General features: G+C 40.1%; 3 protein-coding genes across 4 annotated transcripts; all 3 read right to left on the bottom strand.

The window, feature by feature from the left end:
* Window positions 1–379: 379 nt before the first annotated feature.
* rbm19 (RNA binding motif protein 19) lies at window positions 380–9,252 on the bottom strand. The gene is made up of 24 exons (XM_084728003.1): window positions 9,109–9,252; window positions 8,830–9,012; window positions 8,623–8,736; window positions 7,851–7,892; window positions 7,404–7,641; window positions 6,179–6,450; window positions 6,020–6,079; window positions 5,857–5,935; window positions 5,563–5,634; window positions 5,149–5,358; window positions 4,931–5,061; window positions 4,671–4,798; window positions 4,445–4,541; window positions 3,386–3,496; window positions 3,064–3,264; window positions 2,900–2,969; window positions 2,648–2,799; window positions 2,478–2,538; window positions 2,223–2,302; window positions 1,742–1,797; window positions 1,264–1,380; window positions 1,054–1,159; window positions 814–934; window positions 380–714 (listed from the first exon to the last, which is right to left on the bottom strand). Exons 1-24 carry the CDS (start codon window positions 9,142–9,144, stop codon window positions 632–634), a joined length of 2,820 nt encoding a protein of 939 aa, XP_084584129.1. The 5' UTR covers window positions 9,145–9,252; the 3' UTR covers window positions 380–631.
* Window positions 9,253–10,930: 1,678 nt separating this feature from the next.
* On the bottom strand, window positions 10,931–18,520 carry LOC146319900 (solute carrier family 2, facilitated glucose transporter member 11-like). 2 transcript variants are annotated; one of them, XM_084727999.1, is made up of 12 exons: window positions 18,415–18,520; window positions 16,227–16,325; window positions 14,781–14,941; window positions 14,554–14,678; window positions 14,307–14,436; window positions 13,460–13,608; window positions 13,192–13,376; window positions 12,960–13,070; window positions 12,274–12,375; window positions 12,114–12,189; window positions 11,890–12,017; window positions 10,931–11,147 (listed from the first exon to the last, which is right to left on the bottom strand). In XM_084727999.1, exons 1-12 carry the CDS (start codon window positions 18,451–18,453, stop codon window positions 10,953–10,955), a joined length of 1,500 nt encoding a protein of 499 aa, XP_084584125.1. In that variant the 5' UTR covers window positions 18,454–18,520; the 3' UTR covers window positions 10,931–10,952. The 2 variants fall into 2 exon arrangements, with proteins under 2 accessions (XP_084584125.1, XP_084584124.1); XM_084727998.1 differs by lacking the exon at window positions 18,415–18,520 and adding an exon at window positions 16,413–16,764.
* A 450-nt stretch (window positions 18,521–18,970) lies between these two features.
* On the bottom strand, window positions 18,971–24,641 carry LOC146319899 (solute carrier family 2, facilitated glucose transporter member 11-like). The gene is made up of 12 exons (XM_084728001.1): window positions 24,555–24,641; window positions 24,369–24,467; window positions 23,631–23,791; window positions 23,414–23,538; window positions 23,167–23,296; window positions 22,008–22,156; window positions 21,466–21,650; window positions 21,233–21,343; window positions 20,549–20,650; window positions 20,389–20,464; window positions 20,165–20,292; window positions 18,971–19,251 (listed from the first exon to the last, which is right to left on the bottom strand). Exons 1-12 carry the CDS (start codon window positions 24,624–24,626, stop codon window positions 19,057–19,059), a joined length of 1,533 nt encoding a protein of 510 aa, XP_084584127.1. The 5' UTR covers window positions 24,627–24,641; the 3' UTR covers window positions 18,971–19,056.
* Window positions 24,642–24,857: the final 216 nt, after the last annotated feature.

The raw sequence follows: 24,857 nt of genomic DNA, 5'->3' as shown, positions 1-24,857 counted from the left end.
TTTAGCTGACTAAGTATTAACTTGTAGGCTACATATTTTTACAGTTGGCAAATATAAGAATCATTTAACACTGTAAAAAAAAGTGAGTTTTGAGCCCAATGCAAACACTTCATAAAGTTTTGCTGACCTATGATCCTCAGTTGAGATAATTTACTATTCTTATTTAGATAAACCTGAATCTTTCAGTTTTAGAAACTCAAAAAAAAAAACACTGTTAATTTCCATATATTTTTTTGCCAAAGTCACAGGGAGCCATTGGAGAGGAGCTACAGAGCCGCAGGTTGCAGAGCCCCATTCTAGAAAACAATCACCAGATTAATTGATGACAATAATCCTTAGTTGTAGCCCTAAAACACAGATGAGACATAAAACGTACAGCTTTCAAAGCATAAAATAAAATTTTATATAAAAGTTGACATCAGTCTGACATTTTATTCTATACAAAACATTATGCAATGTTAGAAATCCAGAGGTCTTCAAAGTTAAACAAAACTTCAACCAGCTGGTAAATTCATTAGAATTTGCTCCGTCTTCACGTGTCACTCAGGTCCTTTTGTTGTCACAGTCCTTTTCATACATTGAAACACAGGAGCACTAATCAGAGTTATGTTGAGCCTTCAACAGAGACAGCTCAGTTTTCCTCCACCCCGTCTGTTTCCATCGTCTCCAGAATTCCCTCCATCACCTCTGACTTTCGCTGCTTCTTGGCGGCAACTGATACGGAGAATAAATATCACCGAAGAGATGAATTAATAAACAGCTCAGTTGTTATAATTTCTTGATGTTTCTGCAAACAAATGATCGTGGATTTACCATGAAAATGTTCGGCTGTTTTCCGTCTCAGTGTCTCCACAGTGTCCTCAGCATCAGCCCACTCCAGCACGAGGCGTCTCCCGTACAGATGGGTGCTGTGGCACAGTGCAGCAAACGCTTTCTGCAGAGGAAACACCGGCATAGCAATTACGATCATGAATCTGCGATCCTCTGCAAACCACAATATTAAATCACAAGAGGACAGTAAATTTCCTATGAAAGCTTACACAATATACGAACCTTAGCATCCTGCTTGGTGAGGAAGTCGATGAAGCCAAAGCCTCTGTGATTCCCTGAACCAGCTGCTTTCTTTGGAAGACGGACTGTCTTCAGCTCTCCAAATGTACTGAAAAGATAGAATGAAAAATCATAGTGTTATTACTCCAAACTTGCTCAAAATTTTCTCAAAACATGATGTGAATTAAAAACAGTTATATATGTGATGATTACCAGAAGAGTTCCCGTATTTCCCTGACAGTGGCTTGGAAGGGGACGTTGCGGACGAGGATCTTGGATCCCGTCTGTTTCTTCTCAAGTTGCTTCTTCTTTCGTGACACCTCAGTAGTCCTGCACACCGCGGAGAAGGACTTCCAGTCAACATTTACCAATAAGTGATATTTTCATGCACATTTCAGCTGATGCTGCCAGTTTGATGCTTGATGCTCATGCAGATGCATGATTCACATTACAGAAGTCAAACAATAACACAAACTGACTGATCAAGGCAGCAATAGACCAGCAACTCCTGTGTTCTGCAACATAAAGTTACTGTTTCTGCAAAAGGAGTCTAGTTGGTTTTGGAGGGAGGAATATCTGGCTTACATAACACTGTCTGATGGTGAGGTAAAATAGTGAAAATATTCTAAATATAGTGTACACTTAACTTATTATTATTCAATACATAAGTTCACGAAAATGCAGATCTTACCTTGTGGCTCTCTCAGAAATTTTCAGCTCTAACTGGTGATCATCCACAGTACAGTGCTGGAGGAGGGTGGAGACAAAGAACACACATCAGCCGAGAACCAGGCCGAAGAGAAAAGCTGCTGAGAATTTCAACGGGGAATGGATGTGTAACGTGTGGGAGAAATTTCTGATCATAAAGGGACGTCTGAATCTCTGCATTTTTCGGTTAGTTGGCCTAAGAGGGCCTTCACACTTTGCAAACTTATGTGAGCGGCTTCAGGGTGCCTGGAGGAACAGATAAGATGGGCCTTGTTATGGTTCCAGACCTCCTAACAAATAATAAACTGAGAGACGCATTGATGAGGGTCACCCACAGCCTGTATGACAGAGGACATACTAAATTCTCTGCTGACAGCTTTAATCGTGGCAACTCGGGCTCATCGAGTCTGTCCTTTGATTCATCAAAGTGAAGACTGACCGAACGCAGATTTTCCGCATCATACCTGTAGCTGCCTCAGGGCTTTCTGTGCCGCTTCTGCTGTCTGATACTGGACGAAACCGTAGCCCATGGACAACAGCTTGCCTGGAAATCAAACCAACAGTGTAAAGTGGTTGTGAACCAACATCTCTTGCAAAGCCTGAGAAAACACACACAGACTACAGATATATTCCCTCTGACAGAATGTGTTCTTCGCATATTTATAACTCTACATTTGTAATTAAGGGACATGAAAGATCCTCATTTTAATGTAAAGTACCTGTTTTATCTTTCTTCTTGGAGATGGAGCAGGACTTGACCTTCCCACATTTGGAGAAAGTCTGCAACAAATGAAGAAAACACAATCAAACATCTCAAACACTGTGCTGTGATTAGACTTTCATTTAGTATTACAATTTAACTGAAGGTTTTATTTATGAATTAATCTACCTCCTGTAGCTTCTCCTCTGTGGTGCTGAAATTAAGATTCTTAATGAAAAGTGTGGAACCGGGAGCTGCTTCCTCTTCTTCCTCCTCTTCTTCTTCTTCTTCAACTTCCTCTTTCTTTTCCTCTTTTTTCATTCCTTCCTGCTTTTCTACCACTTGTTTACAGAATGAAAAGATATCCTGATTATTTAAAAGGAATCTACTTATGTCTAAAAATACTAAAAAACTTGAAAAAGATCGTTAGAGGGATCGTACCTGGTTCTGGCTTGGCTGCCACAAACACCCCCACAGGTGCCCACTCCAAATACAGAGGAACATGTTGAAACTAGAGTGTTGAGAGATAAGTACAAGTCTTCAACATCACTTTCCTAAAAAATATGTTGCACGTGCTGGTTTTGCTGGTAAAAAGCTTTACACACCTTGCTGTAAGCGAGCCGAGTGAAGGCTCGTTTTGCCTCGGTTGGCTCAAGGAACTCAACGACGGCGGTGAGTCCTGACGGCGGCAGCAGCACTCGCCCCAGAGAGCCGTGAGGTGAGAAGAGCTCCTCCAACTCTGACGCCGTCACTCCAGCTGGAAGGTTTTTCACCAGGATCACAGTTGTGCTCCTCGCTGCCGCCGCCTGCACACCGACAGGAAAGAACACATGTGAGAGAGAGAAGCTTAGACCAGGATTTCATGCACGGTAAATTCTTTTTGGACAGTTAAGCAAAGAGAAAACTGGGAGTTTATATTAATCATACCTGGCTAAAGGAATCCAAACTGACGCCGTTGTCTATCAGAAACTGCCGAGTCTCCTGAACGATCTGTGTCTCTCCCAGAGCCATCCTCACTGCAACGCTTCCTTTTGACTCCTGCAGCACAATGATGTAAAGAGAAATTTAAACTGTGCACTGCTGCTCATAATGATCCACATGTTGATGTGGCTCCAACAGATGAAAAAAGACAACAGCCCTGTCATTCATTCGAATGGGAGCGCTGCGTTGGCTCAGTGTCGGTGCACAGCGAAAAAACAAAGTGTGACAAAAGTGGAACCTCGCTGGAAAATAATGTGAAGTCATTCAGCAAGGTGCCGCATTGGCCAATAAAATACAAGCAAACACACACTGCTGGTGGATAATTTTTTAACATGAATGCCATATTTCGAGTACCTCACGATCAATGCAATGAAGGACAGAATATTGCCGCCATGATGACTTTCCAGAGCAAAGAGAGATCACGTCTAATTCCATTATTTCATGCACAGTATAGTCTTACACAGATTAAAGTCATCTGCATTATTCTATACATTATAACATAACATCTAGTTAACTAAAGCCAGTGACAGTTTAAGATTAGATTTTCTGTCATTTAGGATGGGAGAAACATGTTAACATTTAGAAAAGATGATGGTGATGAGGACATTTAGTCAAACGTTTACAGCAGGATGCACGTGAGTTATAGCACAGAGCTCAAAACAAACTTTTTCACCTCCTTCCCAAAAACTCACAAGGGTTATTGCTGACATTGTTCCACATCAACCACACTGACAAGGCTGCTTGCCGTTGTGTTCGCAGACATAACTGTTTATCAGCCTTGTGAGCGCAGGCACCAGCCAATACTGATTATCTCAAAATGCCAGAATATCAGACTGAATAATCGGTCTATGCAATGTTTTGGTGTCTGCTAAACCCTCTAACTCATGGATCTGTTACTTAAACTGGACTTAAAGTGTATTGCATCGTCTCTGGGGTATCTGAAGCAGGTGAGAATCATGCCGTGGGGCGCATTAATGTAGACGATCAGGATGCAGTGTTACTCACGTGGTCCAGGACTTGGCTTTTTGTGGTGTTGTATTTTTCAGCAATGGCATCTGCCACTGCACTTGTGCCCAGAAACAGGGTGTTCCAGTTGTGAGAGCTAGAAGGAAACTTACAGTTAATAAGTGATATGAGGTACGAGTCATGGAATTGAACACAAAAATAAAATTACTGATTAATTCATTCATTCCCAAACACAGAAGTTGAGGGTTAATATGATTATATATACCTGGAACTTGCAGCTTTACTTTTAGCATCTTTTTGCCGTTTGTAAGATGAAGAGCCAGGACCACCGGCGTCTGAAGAGTCGGCCTTTTCCTTCTTCACTGTGGAGGGAAGCAGGTGAAGCATCCTGCCCTGAAAGGACCAGAGAATGAATGTTTCCGATCAGCCTCAACCTCGTCTGTTGTACGACTGAATCCAGAAGCAATCACAGGTCCTGTTTCTGTGGTGTGGAAAGACAGAAACCTAAAGGAGGAGCTCACATACCTGAAATATGTGTCCGTCCAGCTGAGCCAGAGCTGTCACAGCATTCTCTGGTATCATGTAGGTTATGAAAGCAAATCCTTTGGGCTTCTTGGTTAGATTGTCAATAGGGAAGAGCACCTCAGATATAGGACCTGCAAAGACAAATGCAAATCTATAATTATTATAAACTCAGACGAGAGCGAGTTTATTTTTTGCAGGTACAGTTTTTTTTAATTCACCGTGTTTCGCAAACAGCTCTTTGATCTCTTCCTCGGTGCAGGTGTAAGGAAGGTTTCTGACGAACAGGCGGCCCGACTCCGCAACATCTTCCTCCTCCTCGTCCTCCTTCAGCTTCCTCGTGAAGTTTCTGTCAATTTCTTTGTCCTTCCTGTCTCTCTTGCCTTTGCCCCGAGAGGCGTCCACACGGAAGACCTCAATGTAACGGCCGCCTGAAAACAGAGGCAGAAGACGATTAGCCGGCTGACCTGATCACACACCGAGGGTCAGGTGATGAAGACACGTATCACGATTAGAGCTGTCACAATACAAGGATTTTAAACTTCAATACAATATTAGTACAAAAAAAAATACTCAATACCTCTTTGGATACCATGGCAAACAGGAAATAAATCCTAGGATACAAGATTTCTCACCTATGTAGTCTTTATTCTTCTTCAAGGCCTTTTCCACCTGTTCGTCTGAGTGCAAGTCCACATATACGTAACCTGAAACACACACACACACACACACACACACACACACACACACACACACACACACACACACACACACACAACTGTGCTGATACATGGGCCTATATAGACACATACATTACAGATTGGCAACTATCTACCCACCAGGTATTCAGTATAACTATCAAATCTTGTCTGAGCACATTTCGCTGAGAAAAAGCACTAAAGTACATTAAAATGTTAACAGTGACACACCTGTTCTATTTCCGCTTTCGTTCCTCCCAATCCTGATAGCTGCCGGCTTCAGCGGGGTCATGAACTCTCGAATTTGTTGCTGTTGGTGTTACATAGAAAAATATGTCAGTGTCAATGATTTTAAAGTGGAATGTCTCAAATCAGGAAGCTCTTGTCCTCTCACCTCTTTCACAGTGAACGGGACTCCTCTCAGCTTCACCGTGAACTCCGTCACCGGCTCCGTCTGCAACAAACACACGCGGTTGTAAACCAACACAAACTAAAAAAACAAACACTGTATTGGATGGTAATATCTAACATGTAGATTTGTTCGAACAGCCACCTCTTGATCGGCAGTTTTCTTTGCTTTGCCTTTCTTCTTTTCCTCAGAGGAAACTGAGGTTTTGGTCGTTGATGCGTTTTCTCTTTCACCGCTCTCATAGGCGCTGTCTGTGTGCTGTACAGGACCGCGATCCTCTTCTTCATCTTCATCTTCGCCCCCTTCACCATCGTCCTCATCTTCACTCACCTCCATGGTGTCATCTGTCTTTACCACCTTTGAACGCAGATAGTCCATGTCTGATAAACCAGACTTCAAAGCTTCTTTAGTGGCACCTGAAAGCAACAACACATCATTGATTATTTATTGTATTTTATTAAATATATTTGTATGAATATTTTATTTTACAATGGTGGTATATTCTATTGTTATTATAAAATTATCTATATATATTTATTTCATTATGTCCATTGATGATCTTGGTCTCATTAATATTGTGAATTAAGTTTTTTTTAATGTTATATTCATCATCTGTGTTCGAATTCAGGGGCTGCACCCTCCACAGACGTGACCAGTGAACGTAAACCGCTGAAAAGACCTGGAAGTAGGGCTGCGTAATATACCCCCCAAAAAATCGTATTGTGATTGTTTTGACAGATATTGTGATTCCGATTTGATTCACAATTAATGTGAATGATCACTTGTTAGGGTCTGTACCAAACAAACCTGTTTATTAACATTTGGAGAACAAGATTTGTAGACCTGCAGCACTACTTTATTATAATGCTGTCTTGTCACATTTTTCCTGTATCAATTGCAGCTTCTGTGATTTAGACAGTGCACTTAGCCATGTTGCATTTTTAATAATATATCAATTAATTCTGCAGCCCTACCAGGAGGCAAACTGCTCTCCCTTAAATGAGATTGTAAACTTTGCTGGTTTAGTACTAAAGAGATGCCCTAAAATGCCAGAAAAAGTTAAATACTTGCAGTAACCAGAGGAAAGTTTCATTATATTGGCGCTCGCAAAGAGGTTAAACAAACAAATTGTGAATAACTGACAGATAGTGTAGCTGGTTAATGCTAAATGCATACATAAGCTCAGCTACTGTCAACCACAGGCTACAATTGGGCTTAAGAGCGCCATCTAGTGGGCTGTGCCATTAAATAAAAATGTCAAATTAAAATACAGAATTTCAATGACACATCATCTATAAGGAGGACCCAGCCCCTAAATTTGGACTCATCTTTGTTTTACTTACACTAAGAAGTGAGCACCATTACCAACCTTCATCTTCATCATGTTCTTCTTCTTCCTCCACCTCCTCCTCCTCCTCCTCCTCCTCTGACTGTTCTGAATCAAAGTTGAGGTAGTCATCTGAGTCAGGCTTGTTCTTGCTCTGAGTTTTTTTCTTCACACCGTCAGGATCGGGCGTTTGCTGCACGCTGTCGTTCGCCCAGGTTGGTGCTTGACTTCGATTCTGATGCACTGACAGAAACTCCTTGAAGCTCTGGTCCTCTTCCAGCTGACAAACACAGCAAGTACATACCCAACGATTAAAGCGTCACAGAAAGAAAAAAGTAAAATAATATCAATACACTGTATTAACTCTGCATGTTTTGGTTGGTACCAAGCATTGAGGTGAAATAAACAGCTGGTTCCATCTTACTCATACCCTTTTATAATTAACATTGAATAGCAGACAAATATAGCTGCTGACTGACATTTACTCACATTTTCCAGTGTGCTCTTGGTTTCCTTTTTCTCTTTCTTTTTCTGGGGACAAAAACAAAAACATACAGTTTTTTTAAGGTGCAACTAGCAGCATTTTCCAAAGACAAAAATGCCCTTACTTTGTAACATTATTCACCCACTGCTTGATTCAGTAACACAACAGACAATAAAAGTAGTTTCCCAGTCTCTGTTGTGACTGAGTGTCCTTTTCTTTAGGATAGTTTGCATCATACTCTGCTTAAATGTGCAGAGCTTGTGACTTTGTGGTGACTTTCAATTTGACAAGTTAACCTGCACTTGATCCACATGTGTGCACATCAAACAGCCTTTCCTGCTTTCGTCACAGTCAGTGGATAAAATACAGGTTTTAGAGGAGAGTCTGTCCTGCAGTTTTGATTGAGTTTTGAAAGTTAGAGCCAATCAAAATGGGGGACATTGCCTCAATATATGCATCGTGGGACAAGGAATAAGAATGCAATGCAGTCTGACATAAAGGGGGACACCTCGTCACCCTATTTCAGGCATACTAGAAGTTTTCTCACTGTTCTTCTGGTGCATTTATAAACAGCTCGGACAAATCCTACTAATTCTACCTATATGAGACAGTGCTGCAAAACTTAACTGCATTGTTCTCCACTAAGACAATTTAACATACTGTGGTTATCCAGGCAGTAAGAAAAATGAGTTAATATTTTGTCAGAGTAACTCTTTTAGTAGGATTTGGGATGGAATTGTGGATGTAAAATTCCAGTTATTTGATGTCTGCAGGTACCTTCTTGCTGTCAGTATCTGCAGGAGTGGAGGGTTTGTCCGGGCCTGAGCTCTGGGTGTGTTTGCTCCAGGCTCTGGCTTTAGTGGGGTCTCCAAAGGCCTTACACATCTCCACCTGGAACAGATGACAAATCGTGGGTTCACACACGGAAAAAAACAACAGTAAAGTCAACAACATGCTTGGTTTGAGTCAGTGGAGAAGTTATACCGTCACTCTGGACGTGTCCACGAAGCTCCTGTCGAAATGTTTCAGAGCTCTGTTCGCATCTTCCTCGGTTTTAAACCCCACGAAGCCAAACTTTCGGAACTTTCCGTCCTTGGTGAACTTCAGAGAGCAGTCTGTCACGGTGCCAAAGGCAGCGAACATGGACCTGAACCTCTCCTCCTTCATCTGAACACAACATACAGTTAGTTAGATTACATTATCAGGTGGTCTGAAACAAAATGCGACTGTTACGATCTGCTGACATCCGGGCGGGTTACTTACCCCGTTAGGGAGGTTTTTAACGATGAGTCTCGACATGGTTTTACTGGTTGTACTTCCACTAATGTAGCGTAAGTTTGGTTTTTAAATATATGTCAACAAACGAGCGTGGACGAGCCTCTAGGTCGCCATTTTGAATGGGAGGAGCCTACTTCTTCTTCGTCTGTCCTTAGAGTTACAACTATGGTGAGCCGAGTCAGTCTACACACGCGGTAGCGCCACCTGCTGGACTGGAGCAAAAATAAAGGAATAGACTGGAGAAATATTTTAAAAACGTGTAAATTCCCTCGACTAGACCTGCAAACAAACGGACATTATAGAAGGGGTATAGTTAAAATACATAAAATAATACATTATATAAAAATATTAAGAGATATACAAAATCACATTTTATAAATTTGTGATTCTACTTTTGTGAATGAAAAATGTTGTATATTATCCTTGATTAGTTATTTATGGAATATTAATTACATTGTGTTGTTTTGGAATTTGTATTATGATACACTGGACTACAAAACATTAAAAACTGAAAATACTGTATATATATATTTGCATTAGCATATTCAGTATTTACATTTGGTCAAAAAACTAATTAAAAAAAAACCCCTCATAAATACAGTAGGCACAGTTCTTCTCACTTCATTTTGCTCACCACAAAGCATACAGGAATGTTCTTCTAGCCAGCAAAGAAAGGAATTTCAGTGAAAGAAAGAAATTGATCCCACTTTTCATCCCAGCCAATTAATTCTGAAGTTAATCTGATTATATGAGTTGGCAATTTGAGCAAAATACCACTCAGTAAAATTACTGTAACTAAGTGTCCCTCTTTGCTCACTTGCCAAAGGCAATTTTACTTCCACTCATATAGATATTTGATTATATACTGTCCTTGATTTGGAGCAGGCAAACATGTAAGTAAGAACAGAAAATTCATGGATTTAATCAAAAGAGTTCACCTATATTTTCACATTTCATGTTTAGTTTCATTATACATTGCACATTAACATTAAATTCCATTTTGAAAAGTATTAAAAAGTCTGACAGCCTTACAATTTTCAAAACAGTAATTATATTACAGTTACTAATCCAAGTAACTCTGAGTTGCTATGTTACTTTTTGACGTGTAGGTTATGCGAGGGACAAAGTACAGTGAGCAGGTCATGATAGTGAAATTCTATCATTTTAAAAATGATTTTATTGCTTCTACAACGACTGTGATCAGAACTGCCTCCATAGCAATGGTCTGTTATTCATTGCAGCAGTCTGCTATACAGAAATTACAGACTTTAGGATTAGGATTGGGTATTTAACAAAATCATGGAATTAAGTAATATAATAAATAATATAAGTAGTTAATTTTGATACCAAGTAACAAATAAAGTTATATTAGTGCTTTTTAGAGAGGCAAAAAGTAACTTATTATATCAATATTAATAATAACTAATTTATTTACTTTATTGCAGTGGTATTAAGGCCAAGTAAAAATACTTCTTACACTCTTTCCAGCACTGTAAATACATGCAGGACACACTCCTCAATGAACCCTTTGTTCTCCAAAGCTGAAATACAAGGCGGCCTAAAATGGCATAAAAAGTTCACATTGGTTAGGAAACCTTTTTCACATATGGATCTTTATTGAAAAATTAAAAATGAGGAGTTGTACAACCAACATTAATTTATACCAAATGTAACATTACATATTACAGATTGCAATGACTTCACTTCATGTTTGTAGGTAAACAAACAAAATGTAATTATGACTACACAGAAGTTCAAGCAAAGCACCACAATTTGTTTGTTACATTATAAATATTAAAAAGCTCGACTCCCAAGTCGTGGTTTTTATCTCATATAGAAGTCGATAACAGCGTCGTCCCTGCTCCATCGGCACGGCACGCCATTTTGTAGTTGGAGGACTGGAACTCATTCTGGATTTCCAGGAAGGTTTTGTTCTTGGTTTCAGGAATGATGAGGTAAATGTATATCGCCATTGAGGAGCAGATGACCAAGAACACCAGGAAACAGTACTGCTGCAGCCCGAGCTGTGCAAATAAACAACAATATAACATATAAGTGAGTCAGATGTTTAAAGTTCCCCCCAGACATGTTTTACTTTGTTATGATTAAAGGTGGAAGGAGCAATTCTGGGGAAAGACGGTTGATTGTGGACTAGAAGTGGACAGATTCCCCAAAAGAGACGCCAAACTGGCAGAAGGCTACAGAACAAGTCTTAAATTCAGCCTCCAAATGTTAATCGATGGGACATGGACCAAACTAAAACGTCAAAGTACACGTCAAATATATTTTCCCAAAGATGATTTCAGTCATTTTAGGGAGTTTTTATCACACAGATGTTTGTTCAAGTGTTATTTTTTGATCAGCTTGATTTTAATTAGTTATTTGATTATTTAAAAAAGGGTTTTATGCCATGATTGACAGCTGAGCTTTGCTCCCAGTTGGCTGTGTGGGCGGGAACTGGAAACCGCAGCTCAAATGCTGGTCACTACTGCGCAGATGGATGTTGCTTGTTAGCATGTAACTAGCAGTGTCTGACACAGCGAATGCTCTTGCTCTCCTCACTGACGAGTCCTCTCTACGCTGGAAGTTTCAGGTTTCTTTAACTTCACAGAATTATGTCAGTAACATCAAGGTCAGACATTTCAGGGAATATAAATACAAGACATATTTTGACTGGTGGGGATCTCTATTTTGAAATGTATCAGATAATGATAAAACATTTGAAAAGTAAGATATGTTGCCATGTTAAATCATTTGGACACCTACCACAATAAAAGGGAAGCCCAGGCCGATTAAGAAGAAGCTGAGCCAGTTCACCGACCCTGTGATCATGTACGCTGCAGGGCGTGCAGTTTGCGTGAATAGTTCAGTGGTCAAGATGTTAGTCACGCCACCTTCACAGGAGAAGACACATGAAAACACATCACTGTTGGCTGTATCTGCTGCTGCTGGCGAGAAAATACTTCATAGTTACTTATGTAGTCAGTTACCTGGTCCTAGGCCAAAACTCAGGATAAAAGCAAATACACACGCCATGCTCAAGTATGGAATCACTGGGCTAGAGTCCTGAGAGAAAGACAGTCACACACGAGTAGAAGTGTTATCGATGATCATGTGTATGATATAACAACAATGCCTGGGGACAATTACCTGAAAAGTGAGCGTCAGCGTGAATAAAATGCAGCAGATGCTCATCAGTGTGTATCCTCCTGTGATGAGCGCTTTCCTTCCCAGACATTCAATGAGCAGACCCTGTGAGACACACAGTATGTCACGAGACCAAAGAGACTCTGCAGGAAAACATTTTCTTTGAAATTTACTCTGACATTTCACGGCATAACAGCAGTTTAATTCTGTAAAATCCTGCTCCGCGAGATTTCACTTTATGTTTTCGTACCGCATGTCCCTGCATGACAGTAAAAAGAAAGTCAGCATGTGATTTGTGGACAGTGTGGGACATTTGGAATTTACAGGGCCCATGAATTTATATGATTGTGTTGCATAAGAAATGTTAGAAGTTGATCAGCAGATTGCAAGACAACCTTACTGCATTATATTTCATTACAATTTGAATTGGTTTTCCTTTGCATAAATATTTTCCTGCGTGAAAAATTCATTGGAATGCAGGAAATGAAGTGCTCAAAATTTGCAGAGGGAGGACACCCTGTCCTCATGTGTAGAAACAACCAACACCTTTGCTTTAGTCAAAGTCTTTATTAGAAAGGTCTTGTCTGTTGTTGTGCACCTCACCTTATTTATCTTTTTTCTGCAGAATTGTAAGATCCACTGAAGTAATCCACATAAAAAAATAAAATGTAAATAAAACTCATACTTACACACGTTAAAGCCGTGACACATTCACAGGCTCCAGTTCCAACTGTCACATACGGTATTTTATCAACGGGAATACCAGACTGTCTGAACAAGTAATCTGCGTAGAAATAAATCTATAAGAAAAATAGACAAACAAATCTTTTAGTAATGTTTAGTGGCGTTTTTTAGTCTTAAAGTTGCCAATGAGAACCTTGTGAGAGACGGCAGGACAAAGAATATAAGAGGATAACATACAGCATTGATGCCGTTGAGCTGTTGTGCAATGTTGAGCAGCAGGGTGGTGACAAGCTGCCAGCGGATACTACGATCAGCTAACAGCTCCCAGGGTTTCATGGCCTTGATACCCATTAAATTATTCCTCTCCTTCTTGATATCCTCCCACTCCTGATCACAGTCAGGACCATGCAGCTGCTTCAGGGCTGCAGACAGGGAAGCACATGACAAACGTGGCGATTGTAGATCGTTGTGAAACTGAAGTGCAGCAGTTGCAGCAACTTTTTACCTTTCTTACATCCCTCATCATCTCCTCTGTCGATGAGCAGGAAACGTGGACTCTCTGGGAACCAGGGCAGGATGAGGAGCTGCAGGAATGCTGGGATACATGTGGTGGAGAGCAGAAGGGGCCAGTGCTGTTCTTTACCCAGGAGCTCTCTGTGAAATCACACAGAGATCAAAATCATGGAATAAACCCATTCAATCTTGTGAAGATACTGTGTGATGTTAAAGTAACAGTTCACCCTAAACCAAAAATACATGTTGTCCTTTTATCTGCAGTGCCAGTTATGCATGTGGATAGTTGTGGTGTGATGTGCAACTTCAGGTTTGAGTTTTGGAGACATCAGCCGTTGAGATGTCTGCCTTTTCTCAAATATAATACAACCAGATGGCACTCAGCTTGTGGTGCTCAAAGCACCACATGTCCCTGCTACTCTGAGTTGTAAGCAGATGCATATAGGAACTATTTTTTTTCTACCAAACTACACCACTAGTTCAGTGGTATTACACATTTACACAGCCGAGGAATTCAGGCATTAGCACAAAAATACCAGACACCTCACCTCATCAGTTTGAATTGCAGTAGTGTGTTTTGGCAGTGGAAGTGAGCGGGCTGCAGGGGACGCCAATAGAAATGCAGAGGCACTGAAAACAAGTCAACTTCTGGGGAAACACAACCCGATGTCACGCTGTGGCTTACAATCACTAGCCAGTGATCCAACGTGTTCTCATACCTACTAGGGAACTCACACCAAAACAATCTAGATGGATAAATAGCACTACAGGTAAGAAGGAAAAATATGTATTTTTAGTTTTGGGGTGAATTGTCAAAGTCACATATTTCCAGAATTTACTTGAGACCAGCCACTTGTCCAGCCAAGATCCCAACAGTGATGAAAACAGAGGTTCCCATTCCCATGGCACCGCGAAGTGAAGTTGGAGCAATTTCTCCCAGATACAGAGGCTGAACACAAATTCCAATGCCTGTGAAAATAAAACACAATTAAAGCCACATTTCAAACATTTATCAAGATGGTTTTATGCATAATACAAAGGTGTGTTTCACTGGGATGTCTTTAAATGTGTTTCCGAATTACTTACCTGCATTTAGTCCAATGAGAAGACGTCCAACGATGAGTAATTCATATAATCCTGTCGGGTAACTCAGACCCATCAGCAGAGCAGCTATTATTGCAGTTACATTATTGGCCAGCAGTGTCCCTTTCCTGAAAAACCAACATTACATAACAACTTAATAACTGAAACGTGATAAGGAAAATAGGATCATTTTGCCAGCTTTTTTTTTCTTTCTTTCTTTTTGTCCACACCTCCCCAGCTTCACAGATAATGTCCCACCGATTATTGTTCCTATAAGTCCTCCTATGGTGAATATGGACACGATAGTGGACCACAACAGGGTGAGGACATTGTCTGATATTTCTGTTTGGTAACGCTCCCTCCAGGTCACGCTGATGAATTCTTGCACATACTGGAGATACAAGAAGGAAGACACAACATGCATATTCAGCAAGTGAAATAAAAACAAATAATCTAATATCAAGTTTATTTGACTAGAAAAGTTTTTTTTTTCAATCACTAACAAAATACCTCAACTTGTCTCTTCAAATTCAGTCAACTTAAAATTTTAAGGCAGTACAAACACTGACTTTTTAAAGTTAAAACAAATAGTTTTTTTTTGCAGTGTTGTACCTTTAACCCAACTGCTTTTATCTGACATCTTTAGTTACTAGTTAGTTTTCAGATTAAGATGTTATGTGGGGATGCCCCGGCCGGTATCTGTCCGACGCTGATCACTGATCAGAGTGACACGCTGTAAAGACAGATGTGTCACGAGTAACACTGACGATGTGTCATGTGAGCAGGAGCTTGAAGGCAAGTGAGACCTGTCAGCAGCCCTGTCATCATATCAGCTGAGTGGAGTTACTGCAAGGAAGAAGAAAGCAAAACAGCCAACAGCAGCTTATGCATTTACACAATTTAGTTATTTTTAATGTGTGAAAACTTTAAATTAAATGAGCAGCAGTATTATATAACTGAATCATGGTATTGACAATGTATTTCTTCCTTTAGGATAGTTGAATATTTGTTTTGAACATGATGCTTTTAAGATGGCTACGTTAATCAAAGTGCATCCCTACAGAGGCGTTATTAACAGCTTACTCAAGGTTGCAGAGTCGGACATGAAAAATTGGTATCGAACCGTCTCTAATTTTCTGAATTATTTTTAAATATATGATGCACTGTAAAATATTAAACTACACAAAAGTGTTTCCTGGATTCAGCCTCTCGAACGTGAAGATCTGCAGCTTTTTCTTGTCTGAAATCACAATAAATGGAATAATTTAAAGGCTGTGATTGCATTTCTCACTATTGAAGAATCAGTAGATGAATTCAGTCATTAAATAGTTAAAAGAGCTATTAATGCATGAGCAATAATGATTTAATAGTATAATAATATATAATAGAATAACATTTTTCTGCCATGATTTCCCTGATCATACTTACATACTTTTACTTGACATTTTCAAAGTAGGACTTTGTATAGACTTTTCTTTTTGACAGTGTGGTATTAGTACTTTTACTCAAGTAAATCTGAATAGATTAAGCTTGTAACATGGGTACAAAATAGTCTGCATAATACTGTACTGATGTTCTATTATACCACTTTAACATAGAGCATATTTTCTGTCCTTCTTAGCATCGATTAAAATTATTATAGCTGGTATTAACAGTGACAGTAGGGTTATTATTACCGTTGTGGGTGCATTGATGACTGATATGTTATATCCATTCTGAAAGGCTCCTCCTATACACGCAGCACACACAGCCAGCAGGAGAGATCTGTTTGGAAACTGCAACAAAACAGACACATAACAAACAAACAAACATGAATGGAAAGCAGCGTCCCACACATCCAGTTCTTTGTCAAACTCTCCTACCTTTGACCGCCTTCTATCTTTGGTTTCTTTAACAAGCAGAGGTTCAGATTCATCCATAAACTCTTTTGACATTTTGTCGCTGGTGTTTTGCTCACAGTATCGTCCAGCACTGTGTGTCCAGTATCCCTCTACATGTGAGAGCAGTTTGCAGAGCAACAGGACACTTATATTGCAGGAGGATGTGTTTATTCTCAGGATTATACAAGTGATCTGTTGTGACTGCTTGGCTGAGGAGAATCGGCCACGTGAGTCCGTGTTTATCTTAGTTTCACGCACATAATTGCATCAAAACTCTAAATACTCTCCAGTTCTAATGTAAATGATGCGATCACAGTATCTACAGAACCTCTACGGAAGCCGCCATTTTTTTCTGTAGACAAGTCTCCACAAAAAAAAAGAAAAAAAAAACATACCCATAGCTGCCTGTCACAAACCAGAGTGAATCCACACACAGAATCACAAGGCAGAGGTAAAAATAAGGCAAAAACTGAAAATTTAATAGGTCTTCTCAGTGGAACAGAGTACAGTCCGTAGCAGGAATCAAAACCAAAAATCAAAGAGATCAGGCAGAGGTACAGAGGCAACAGGCAAAAACACAAACTAGGTAAACAGGCACAGGTCATAAATCCAGAAGGCAAAAAAAGAAAACAGGCATGATACGAAGCGGGCATGAGCACAAACAACAATCTGGCAAACAACAGGGGCAAACTGACTGGTATAAATACTGAGGGGAGAATGAGCAGATATGAAACAGGTGTGTGGTGGCTGAGCAGGCTGGTCACAGATTGGCTGACAGTCAATGCAGGGGGAGTGCACTGGGGTGTGGACAGAATACTGGCGGGCAAAGCTGGCAGGGGCTGACTGGAGGATGAGCAGAGGGGTGTGAGCAGGAGGAGCAGCAGGAGGCTGGGGCTAAGAAGCTCCAGCAGAGTCCATGACAGCTGCCAGTAGACAAACTGATAACTTGAAGCCCGGCAAGATAGATGTCTTGTAATCTTGCAAATCCAGCTACTTTGCAGGTTCAATATATGTGCACTAATTAATAATACAACTCATATATTTTCACTGATAAGGACAAGACTGTAATATTGGATTTAATGTACACAGAGTGTTACAATTGCCCCATTGTCACCACTCATACAGATGTGGATGGCACCCATTCATGTCTTTTTGCAGCGGCATTTCAAGTGACTTGTATGTTAACCCACAGTGTTACAGCAGAGAGTGCGTTGTAATCACCTCGAGAGAGCCCTACTGAGCATGTGCAGAGTACATGTCATCACTTTAGGTTGTGTCTTACAACTGCACAACATTGCAATTCTATTTTATATTTTTCATCATGAGGACTCCTCAAATGCACCTGCTGGGAAAAGTTTGCATAGTATCTGAGGCATTATGAACTGATTATTAACATTTATGACAAAGAACATGAAGAATGACTAAACTGTGAGAAAACAATAAGCTTTGATGGATCACCAGTATTTACAGCTGCATTATTGACAAATGCAAAGGATCAGCACTAACCAAAAGGTTTTTTCATGACTAAGAACCCCAAAATATGCTCTCATTAAAGACTTTCAAACAATCTACAAAGCAGGTAAATATCAATTTATTATCTTTTATCTAAAATGATTTAGTAACCAGGAAAAAACTAGTTAAAACCTGTTAATCCTTTAAAGCGTGCCTTACTAAGACCCGGTCACATTGCTCACATTTCTCCTCTTCACTTTTTGAATTGTGCACTATTAAATCGAGTGACGGATACACCATCTAATAAATATAACCACAGATAAAAGATAAAAAATAAACCTCAAACCTACAAAAAAAAAAAAAAACTTCCAGGCAAACACCTTGCAGCAAAAGATCTCATCACAGGTCCTCCCAGTGGTAAAAGGAAGACATATTCACATTAAACTGGTTAAAAAGAATTACACTTCTATTGTAACCTTCTCAGGTATTAAATGGTTTGTAAAATTATCAGAGATGGTTGATTTTAACTCACCTCTTTCTTTGATTGCACAGGTCCCTGATTTGAGCTCATTTTGGGAGCTGCTGTGAAGTGATGCCTGAATGAAGCGTTTATAATGGATGTTCCACTTCAGCTGAAGATCTTACATTAAAGCCGCCTTTTGGAAGGTGCAGCATATGATCTCAGCTCCGAGGGGGGGAGACTTCTTAAACTACATTACTGCTTTTTAGAGAGGCAAAAAGTAACTTATTATATCAATAATAATAATAACTAATTTGTTTACTTTATTGCAGTGGTATTAAGGCCAAATATAAATACTTCTTACACTCTTTCCAGCACTGTAAATACATGCAGGACACACTCCTCAATGAACCCTTTGTTCTCCAAAGCTGAAATACAAGGCGGCCTAAAATGGCATAAAAAGTTCACATTGGTTTTCACAAATGGATCTTTATTGAAAAATTAAAAATGAGGAGTTGTACAACCAACATTAATTTATACCAAATGTAACATTACATAATACAAATTGCAATGACTTCACTTCATGTTTGTAGGTAAACAAACAAAATGTAATTATGACTACACAGAAGTTCAAGCAAAGCACCACAATTTGTTTGTTACATTATAAATATTAAAAAGCTCAACATGCTCGACTCCCGAGTCGTGGTTTTTATCTCATATAGAAGTCGATAACAGCGTCGTCCCTGCTCCATCGGCACGGCACGCCATTTTGTTGTTGGAGGACCGGAACTCATTCTGGATTTCCAGGAAGGTTTTGTTCTTGGTTTCAGGAATGATGAGGTAAATGTATATCGCCATTGAGGAGCAGATGAACAAGAACACCAGGAAACAGTACTGCTGCAGCCCGAGCTGTGCAAATAAACAACAATATAACATATAAGTGAGTCAGACGTTTAAAGTTCCCCAGACATGTTTTACTTTGTTATGATTAAAGGTGGAAGAAACGATTCTGGGGAAAGACGGTTGATTGTGGACTAGAAGTGGACAGATTCCCCAAAAGAGACGCCAAACTGGCAGAAGGCTACAGAACAAGTCTTAAATTCAGCCTCCAGATGTTAATCGATGGGACATGGACCAAACTAAAACGCCAAAGTACATGTCAAATATATTTTCCCAAAAATGATTTCAGTCATTTTAGGGAGTTCTTATCACACAGATGTTTGTTCAAGTGTTATTTTTTGATCAGCTTGATTTTAATTAGTTATTTGATTATTTAAAAAAGGGTTTTATGCCATGATTGACAGCTGAGCTTTGCTCCCAGTTGGCTGTGTGCGCGGGAACTGGAAACTGCAGCTCAAATGCTGGTCACTACTCTGCAGACTCTGGCTTGAAATGACGTCACCAGCGCAAGATAGTAGCACTCATACCCAGGATATTTTGGCTTAAATTTTGCACCTTGGTAAGAAGTGGAAATGTGTTGTCCATCTTTATTTACATTAATTGGTTGAGTCACATTCCCAGGTCACCAAATACTAGCTATGTTTAAATGAACAGTATTGCTTAAATCTGATTAAAATCATTCTAATTAGAAATTCCAGCTTAACTTTCTGCACGTGTCTGCCCCATGTGGGGCATTAAACCCAAACTGATCAGAAAAACAAACACTTACATACATCAGCGTGATGAGATCTACCTAAAATACAGAAACCATCTTTGGGAAAAAGATTTACTTGAAGCATACTGAGATGTTTTTGTTTGGCCCATGTCCCGTCTGTTAACATGGAGGAGACAGGGTTTATGAGTTATTCATTTGGACACCTACCACAATAAAAGGGAAGACCAGGCCGATTAAGAAGAAGCTGAGCCAGTTCACCGACCCTGCGATCATGTACGCTGCAGGGCGGGCAGTTTGCGTGAATAGTTCAGTAGTCAAGATGTTAGTCACGCCACCTTCACAGGAGAAGACACATGAAAACACATCACTGTTAGCTGTATCTGCTGCTGCTGTCGAGAAAATACTTCATAGTTACTTATGTAGTCAGTTACCTGGTCCTAGGCCAAAACTCAGGATAAAAGCAAATACACACGCCATGCTCAAGTATGGAATCACTGGGCTAGAGTCCTGAGAGAAAGACAGTCACACATGAGTAGAAGTGTTATCGATGATCATGTGTATGATATAACAACAATGCCTGGGGACAATTACCTGAAAAGTGAGCGTCAGCGTGAATAAAATGCAGCAGATGCTCATCAGTGTGTATCCTCCTGTGATGAGCGCTTTCCTTCCCAGACATTCAATGAGCAGACCCTGTGAGACACACAGTATGTCACGAGACCAAAGAGACTCTGCAGGAAAACATTTTCTTTGAAATTTACTCTGACATTTCACGGCATAACAGCAGTTTAATTCTGTAAAATCCTGCTCCGCGAGATTTCACTTTATGTTTTCGTACCGCATGTCCCTGCATGACAGTAAAAAGAAAGTCAGCATGTGATTTGTGGACAGTGTGGGACATTTGGAATTTACAGGGCCCATGAATTTATATGATTGTGTTGCATAAGAAATGTTAGAAGTTGATCAGCAGAATGCAAGACAACCTTACTGCATTATATATCATTACATTTTGAATTGGTTTTCCTTTGCATAAATATTTTCCTGCGTGAAAAATTCATTGGAATGCAGGAAATTAAGTGCTCAAAATTTGCAGAGGGAGGACACCCTGTCCTTATGTGTAGAAACAACCAACACCTTTGCTTTAGTCAAAGTCTTTATTAGAAAGGTCTTGTCTGTTGTTGTGCGCCTCACCTTATTTATCTTTTTTCTACAGAATTGTAAGATCACTGAAGTAATCCACATAAAAAATAAAATGTAAATAAAACTCATACTTACACACGTTAAAGCCGTGACACATTCACAGGCTCCAGTTCCAACTGTCACATACGGTATTTTATCAACGGGAATACCAGACTGTCTGAACAAGTAATCTGCGTAGAAATAAATCTATAAGAAAAATAGACAAACAAATCTTTTAGTAATGTTTAGTGGCGTTTTTTTAGTCTTAAAGTTGCCAATGAGAACCTTGTGAGAGACGGCAGGACAAAGAATATAAGAGGATAACATACAGCATTGATGCCGTTGAGCTGTTGTGCAGTGTTGAGCAGCAGGATGGTGACAAGCTGCCAGCGGATACTACGATCAGCTAACAGCTCCCAGGGTTTCTTGGCCTTGAAACCCATTAAATTATTCCTCTCCTTCTCGATATCCTCCCACTCCTGATCACAGTCAGGACCATGCAGCTGCTTCAGGGCTGCAGACAGGGAAGCACATGACAAACGTGGTGATTGTAGATCGCTTCACATGAACGCACAGTTCTTCTCATCTGACCAGGCTACAGGGTCTGTTTTTCAGAATCTTGTCAAAAGGTTTTCTGCATTTAAATCACTTTCCTATCACTTCATTGTGGTGCAACCGGAGTGTGATCAGTCACATGCTTGAACTCACAGCCTTGAAGACAGAATGTCTTTGGCTCTTGTGATTCCTGATGCAGGGAGTCTTGAAAGTTTTTAAACTACGCTGTCATGTGCACAAACTCAATCTTTGCAGGGCACAAATAAAGTCACACCGGTTGTGAAACTGAAGTGCAGCAGTTGCAGAAACTTTTTACCTTTCTTACATCCCTCATCATCTCCTCTGTCGATGAGCAGGAAACGTGGACTCTCTGGAAACCAGGGCAGGATGAGGAGCTGCAGGAATGCTGGGATACATGTGGTGGAGAGCAGAAGGGGCCAGTGCTGTTCTTTACCCAGGAGCTCTCTGTGAAATCATACAGAGATCAAAATCATGGAATAAACCCATTCAATCTTGTGAAGATACTGTGTGATGTTAAAGTAACAGTTCACCCTAAATCAAAAATACATGTTGTCCTTTTATCTGCAGTGCTAGTTATGCATGTGGATAGTCGTGGTGTGATGTGCAACTTCAGGTTTGAGTTTTGGAGACATCAGCCGTTGAGATTTCTGCCTTTTCTCAAATATAATACAACCAGATGGCACTCGGCTTGTGGTGCTCAAAGCACCACATGTCCCTGTTACTCTGAGTTGTAAGCAGTTGTATACACCACTAACTCGGTGCTTTGACAGACTCATACAGCCGAGGAATACGCCATTCAGGCCACATTCAGAGAGATTCAGGCGTTGGCACAAAAATACCAGACACCTCACCTCATCAGTTTGAATTGCAGTAGTGTGTTTTGGCAGTGGAAGTGAGCGGGCTGCAGGGGACGCCAATAGAAATGCAAAGGCATGGAAACCAAGTCAACTTCTGGGGAAACACAACCCGATGTCACGCTGTGGCTTACAATCACCAGCCAGTGATCCAACATGTTCTCATCCTGACTCGTCACATACCATCGATCTGTCAGTCTGGTTGCAGCTGGTTAGATTTAGACACAAGAAACTACTTAGTTTTAGGATAAAACAATATAACATGTCAGTGAAGCTACTTACAACACAAAAGTCGTGTGATAAAAGTCATGTAACTTTATGTATCTTACAACTTTTATTAACATTCTGGTCTCACGCGGGACACAAACCCCAGTCTTCTGAATGAAAGTCCCATGGTTGCTTGAGCTTTCTGAATATAGTGACGGAGAGCTGGTAGCGAGAAAACCAGTCAATCAGAGAAATAAAACATTATTTCCTGATTGCCCCCCCACACACACACCAAAACAATCTAGATGGATAAATAGCACTACAGGTAAGAAGAAACATATGTATTTTTAGTTTTGGGGTGAATTGTCAAAGTCAAATTTTTCCAGAATTTACCTGAGACCAGCCACTTGCCCAGCCAAGATCCCAACAGTGATGAAAACAGAGGTTCCCATTCCCATGGCACCGCGAAGTGAAGTTGGAGCAATTTCCCCCAGATACAGAGGCTGAACACAAATTCCAATGCCTGTGAAAATAAAACACAATTAAAGCCACATTTCAAACATTTTTCAAGATGGTTTTATGCATAATACAAAGGTGTGTTTCACTGGGATGTCTTTAAATGTGTTTCTCAATTACTTACCTGCATTTAGTCCAGTGAGTAGACGTCCAACGATGAGTAATTCAAATAATCCTGTCGGGTAACTCAGACCCATCAGCAGAGCAGCTGTTAATGCAGTTACATTATTGGCCAGCAGTGTCCCTTTCCTGGAAAACCAACATTACATAACAACTTAACAACTGAAACGTAATAAGGAAAATAGGATCATTTTGCCAGCTTTCTTTTTTTTTGTCCACACCTCCCCAGCTTCACAGATAATGTCCCACCAATTGTTGCTCCTATAAGTCCTCCTATGGTGAATATGGACACGATAGTGGACCACAACAGGGTGAGGACATTGTCTGATATTTCTGTTTGGTAACGCTCCCTCCAGGTCACGTTGATGAATTCGTGCACATACTGGAGATACAAGAAGGAAGACACAACATGCATATTCAGCAAGTGAAATAAAAACAAATAATCTAATATCAAGTTTATTTGACTAGAAAAATTTGTTTTGAATCACTAAAAAAATACCTCAACTTGTCTCATCAAATTCAACTTAAAATTTTAAGGCAGTACAAACACTGACTTTTTAAAGTTAAAACAAATAGTTTTTTTTTTGCAGTGTTGTACCTTTAACCCAACTGCTTTTATCTGACATCTTTAGTTACTAGTTATTAGTTTTCAGATTAAGATGTTATGTGGGGATGCCCCGACGGTATCAGTCCGACGCTGATCACTGATCAGAGCGACACGCTGACATTTTCAAAGTAGGACTTTATATTGACTTTTCTTTTTTACAGTGTGGTATTAGTACTTTTACTCAAGTAAATCTAAGTAGATTAAGCTTGTAACGTGGGTACAAAATAGTCTGCATAATACTGTACTGATGTTCTATTATACCACTTTAACATAGAGCATATTTTCTGTCCTTCTTAGCATCGATTAAAATTATTATAGCTGGTATTAACAGTGACAGTAGGGTTATTATTACCGTTGTGGGTGCATTGATGACTGATATATTATATCCATACTGAAAGGTTCCTCCTATACACGCAGCACACACAGCCAGCAGGAGAGATCTGTTTGGAAACTGCAACAAAACAGACAGATAACAAACAAACAAACATGAATGGAAAGCAGCGTCCCACACATCCAGTTCTTTGTCAAACTCTCCTACCTTTGACCGCCTTCTATCTTTGGTTTCTTTAACAAGCAGAGGTTCAAATTCATCCATAAACTCTTTTGACATTTTGTCGCTGGTGTTTTGCTCACAGTATCGTCCAGCACTGTGTGTCCAGTATCCCTCTACATGTGAGAGCAGTTTGCAGAGCAACAGGACACTTATATTGCAGGAGGATGAGTTTATTCTCAGGATTATACAAGTGATCTGTTGTGACTGCTTGGCTGAGGAGAATCGGCCACATTAATCCGTGTTTATCATGGTTTCACGCACATAATTGCATCAAAACTCGAGATTCAG

The sequence above is a fragment of the Lutjanus erythropterus genome, chromosome 10 (genome assembly GCF_056507025.1).
Source record: "Lutjanus erythropterus isolate fLutEry1 chromosome 10, fLutEry1.hap2, whole genome shotgun sequence".
NCBI classification, from domain to species: domain Eukaryota; kingdom Metazoa; phylum Chordata; class Actinopteri; order Lutjaniformes; family Lutjanidae; genus Lutjanus; species Lutjanus erythropterus.
The sequence above is the reverse complement of the archived record's forward strand: the minus strand, read 5'-3'. Positions and strand labels throughout refer to the sequence as shown.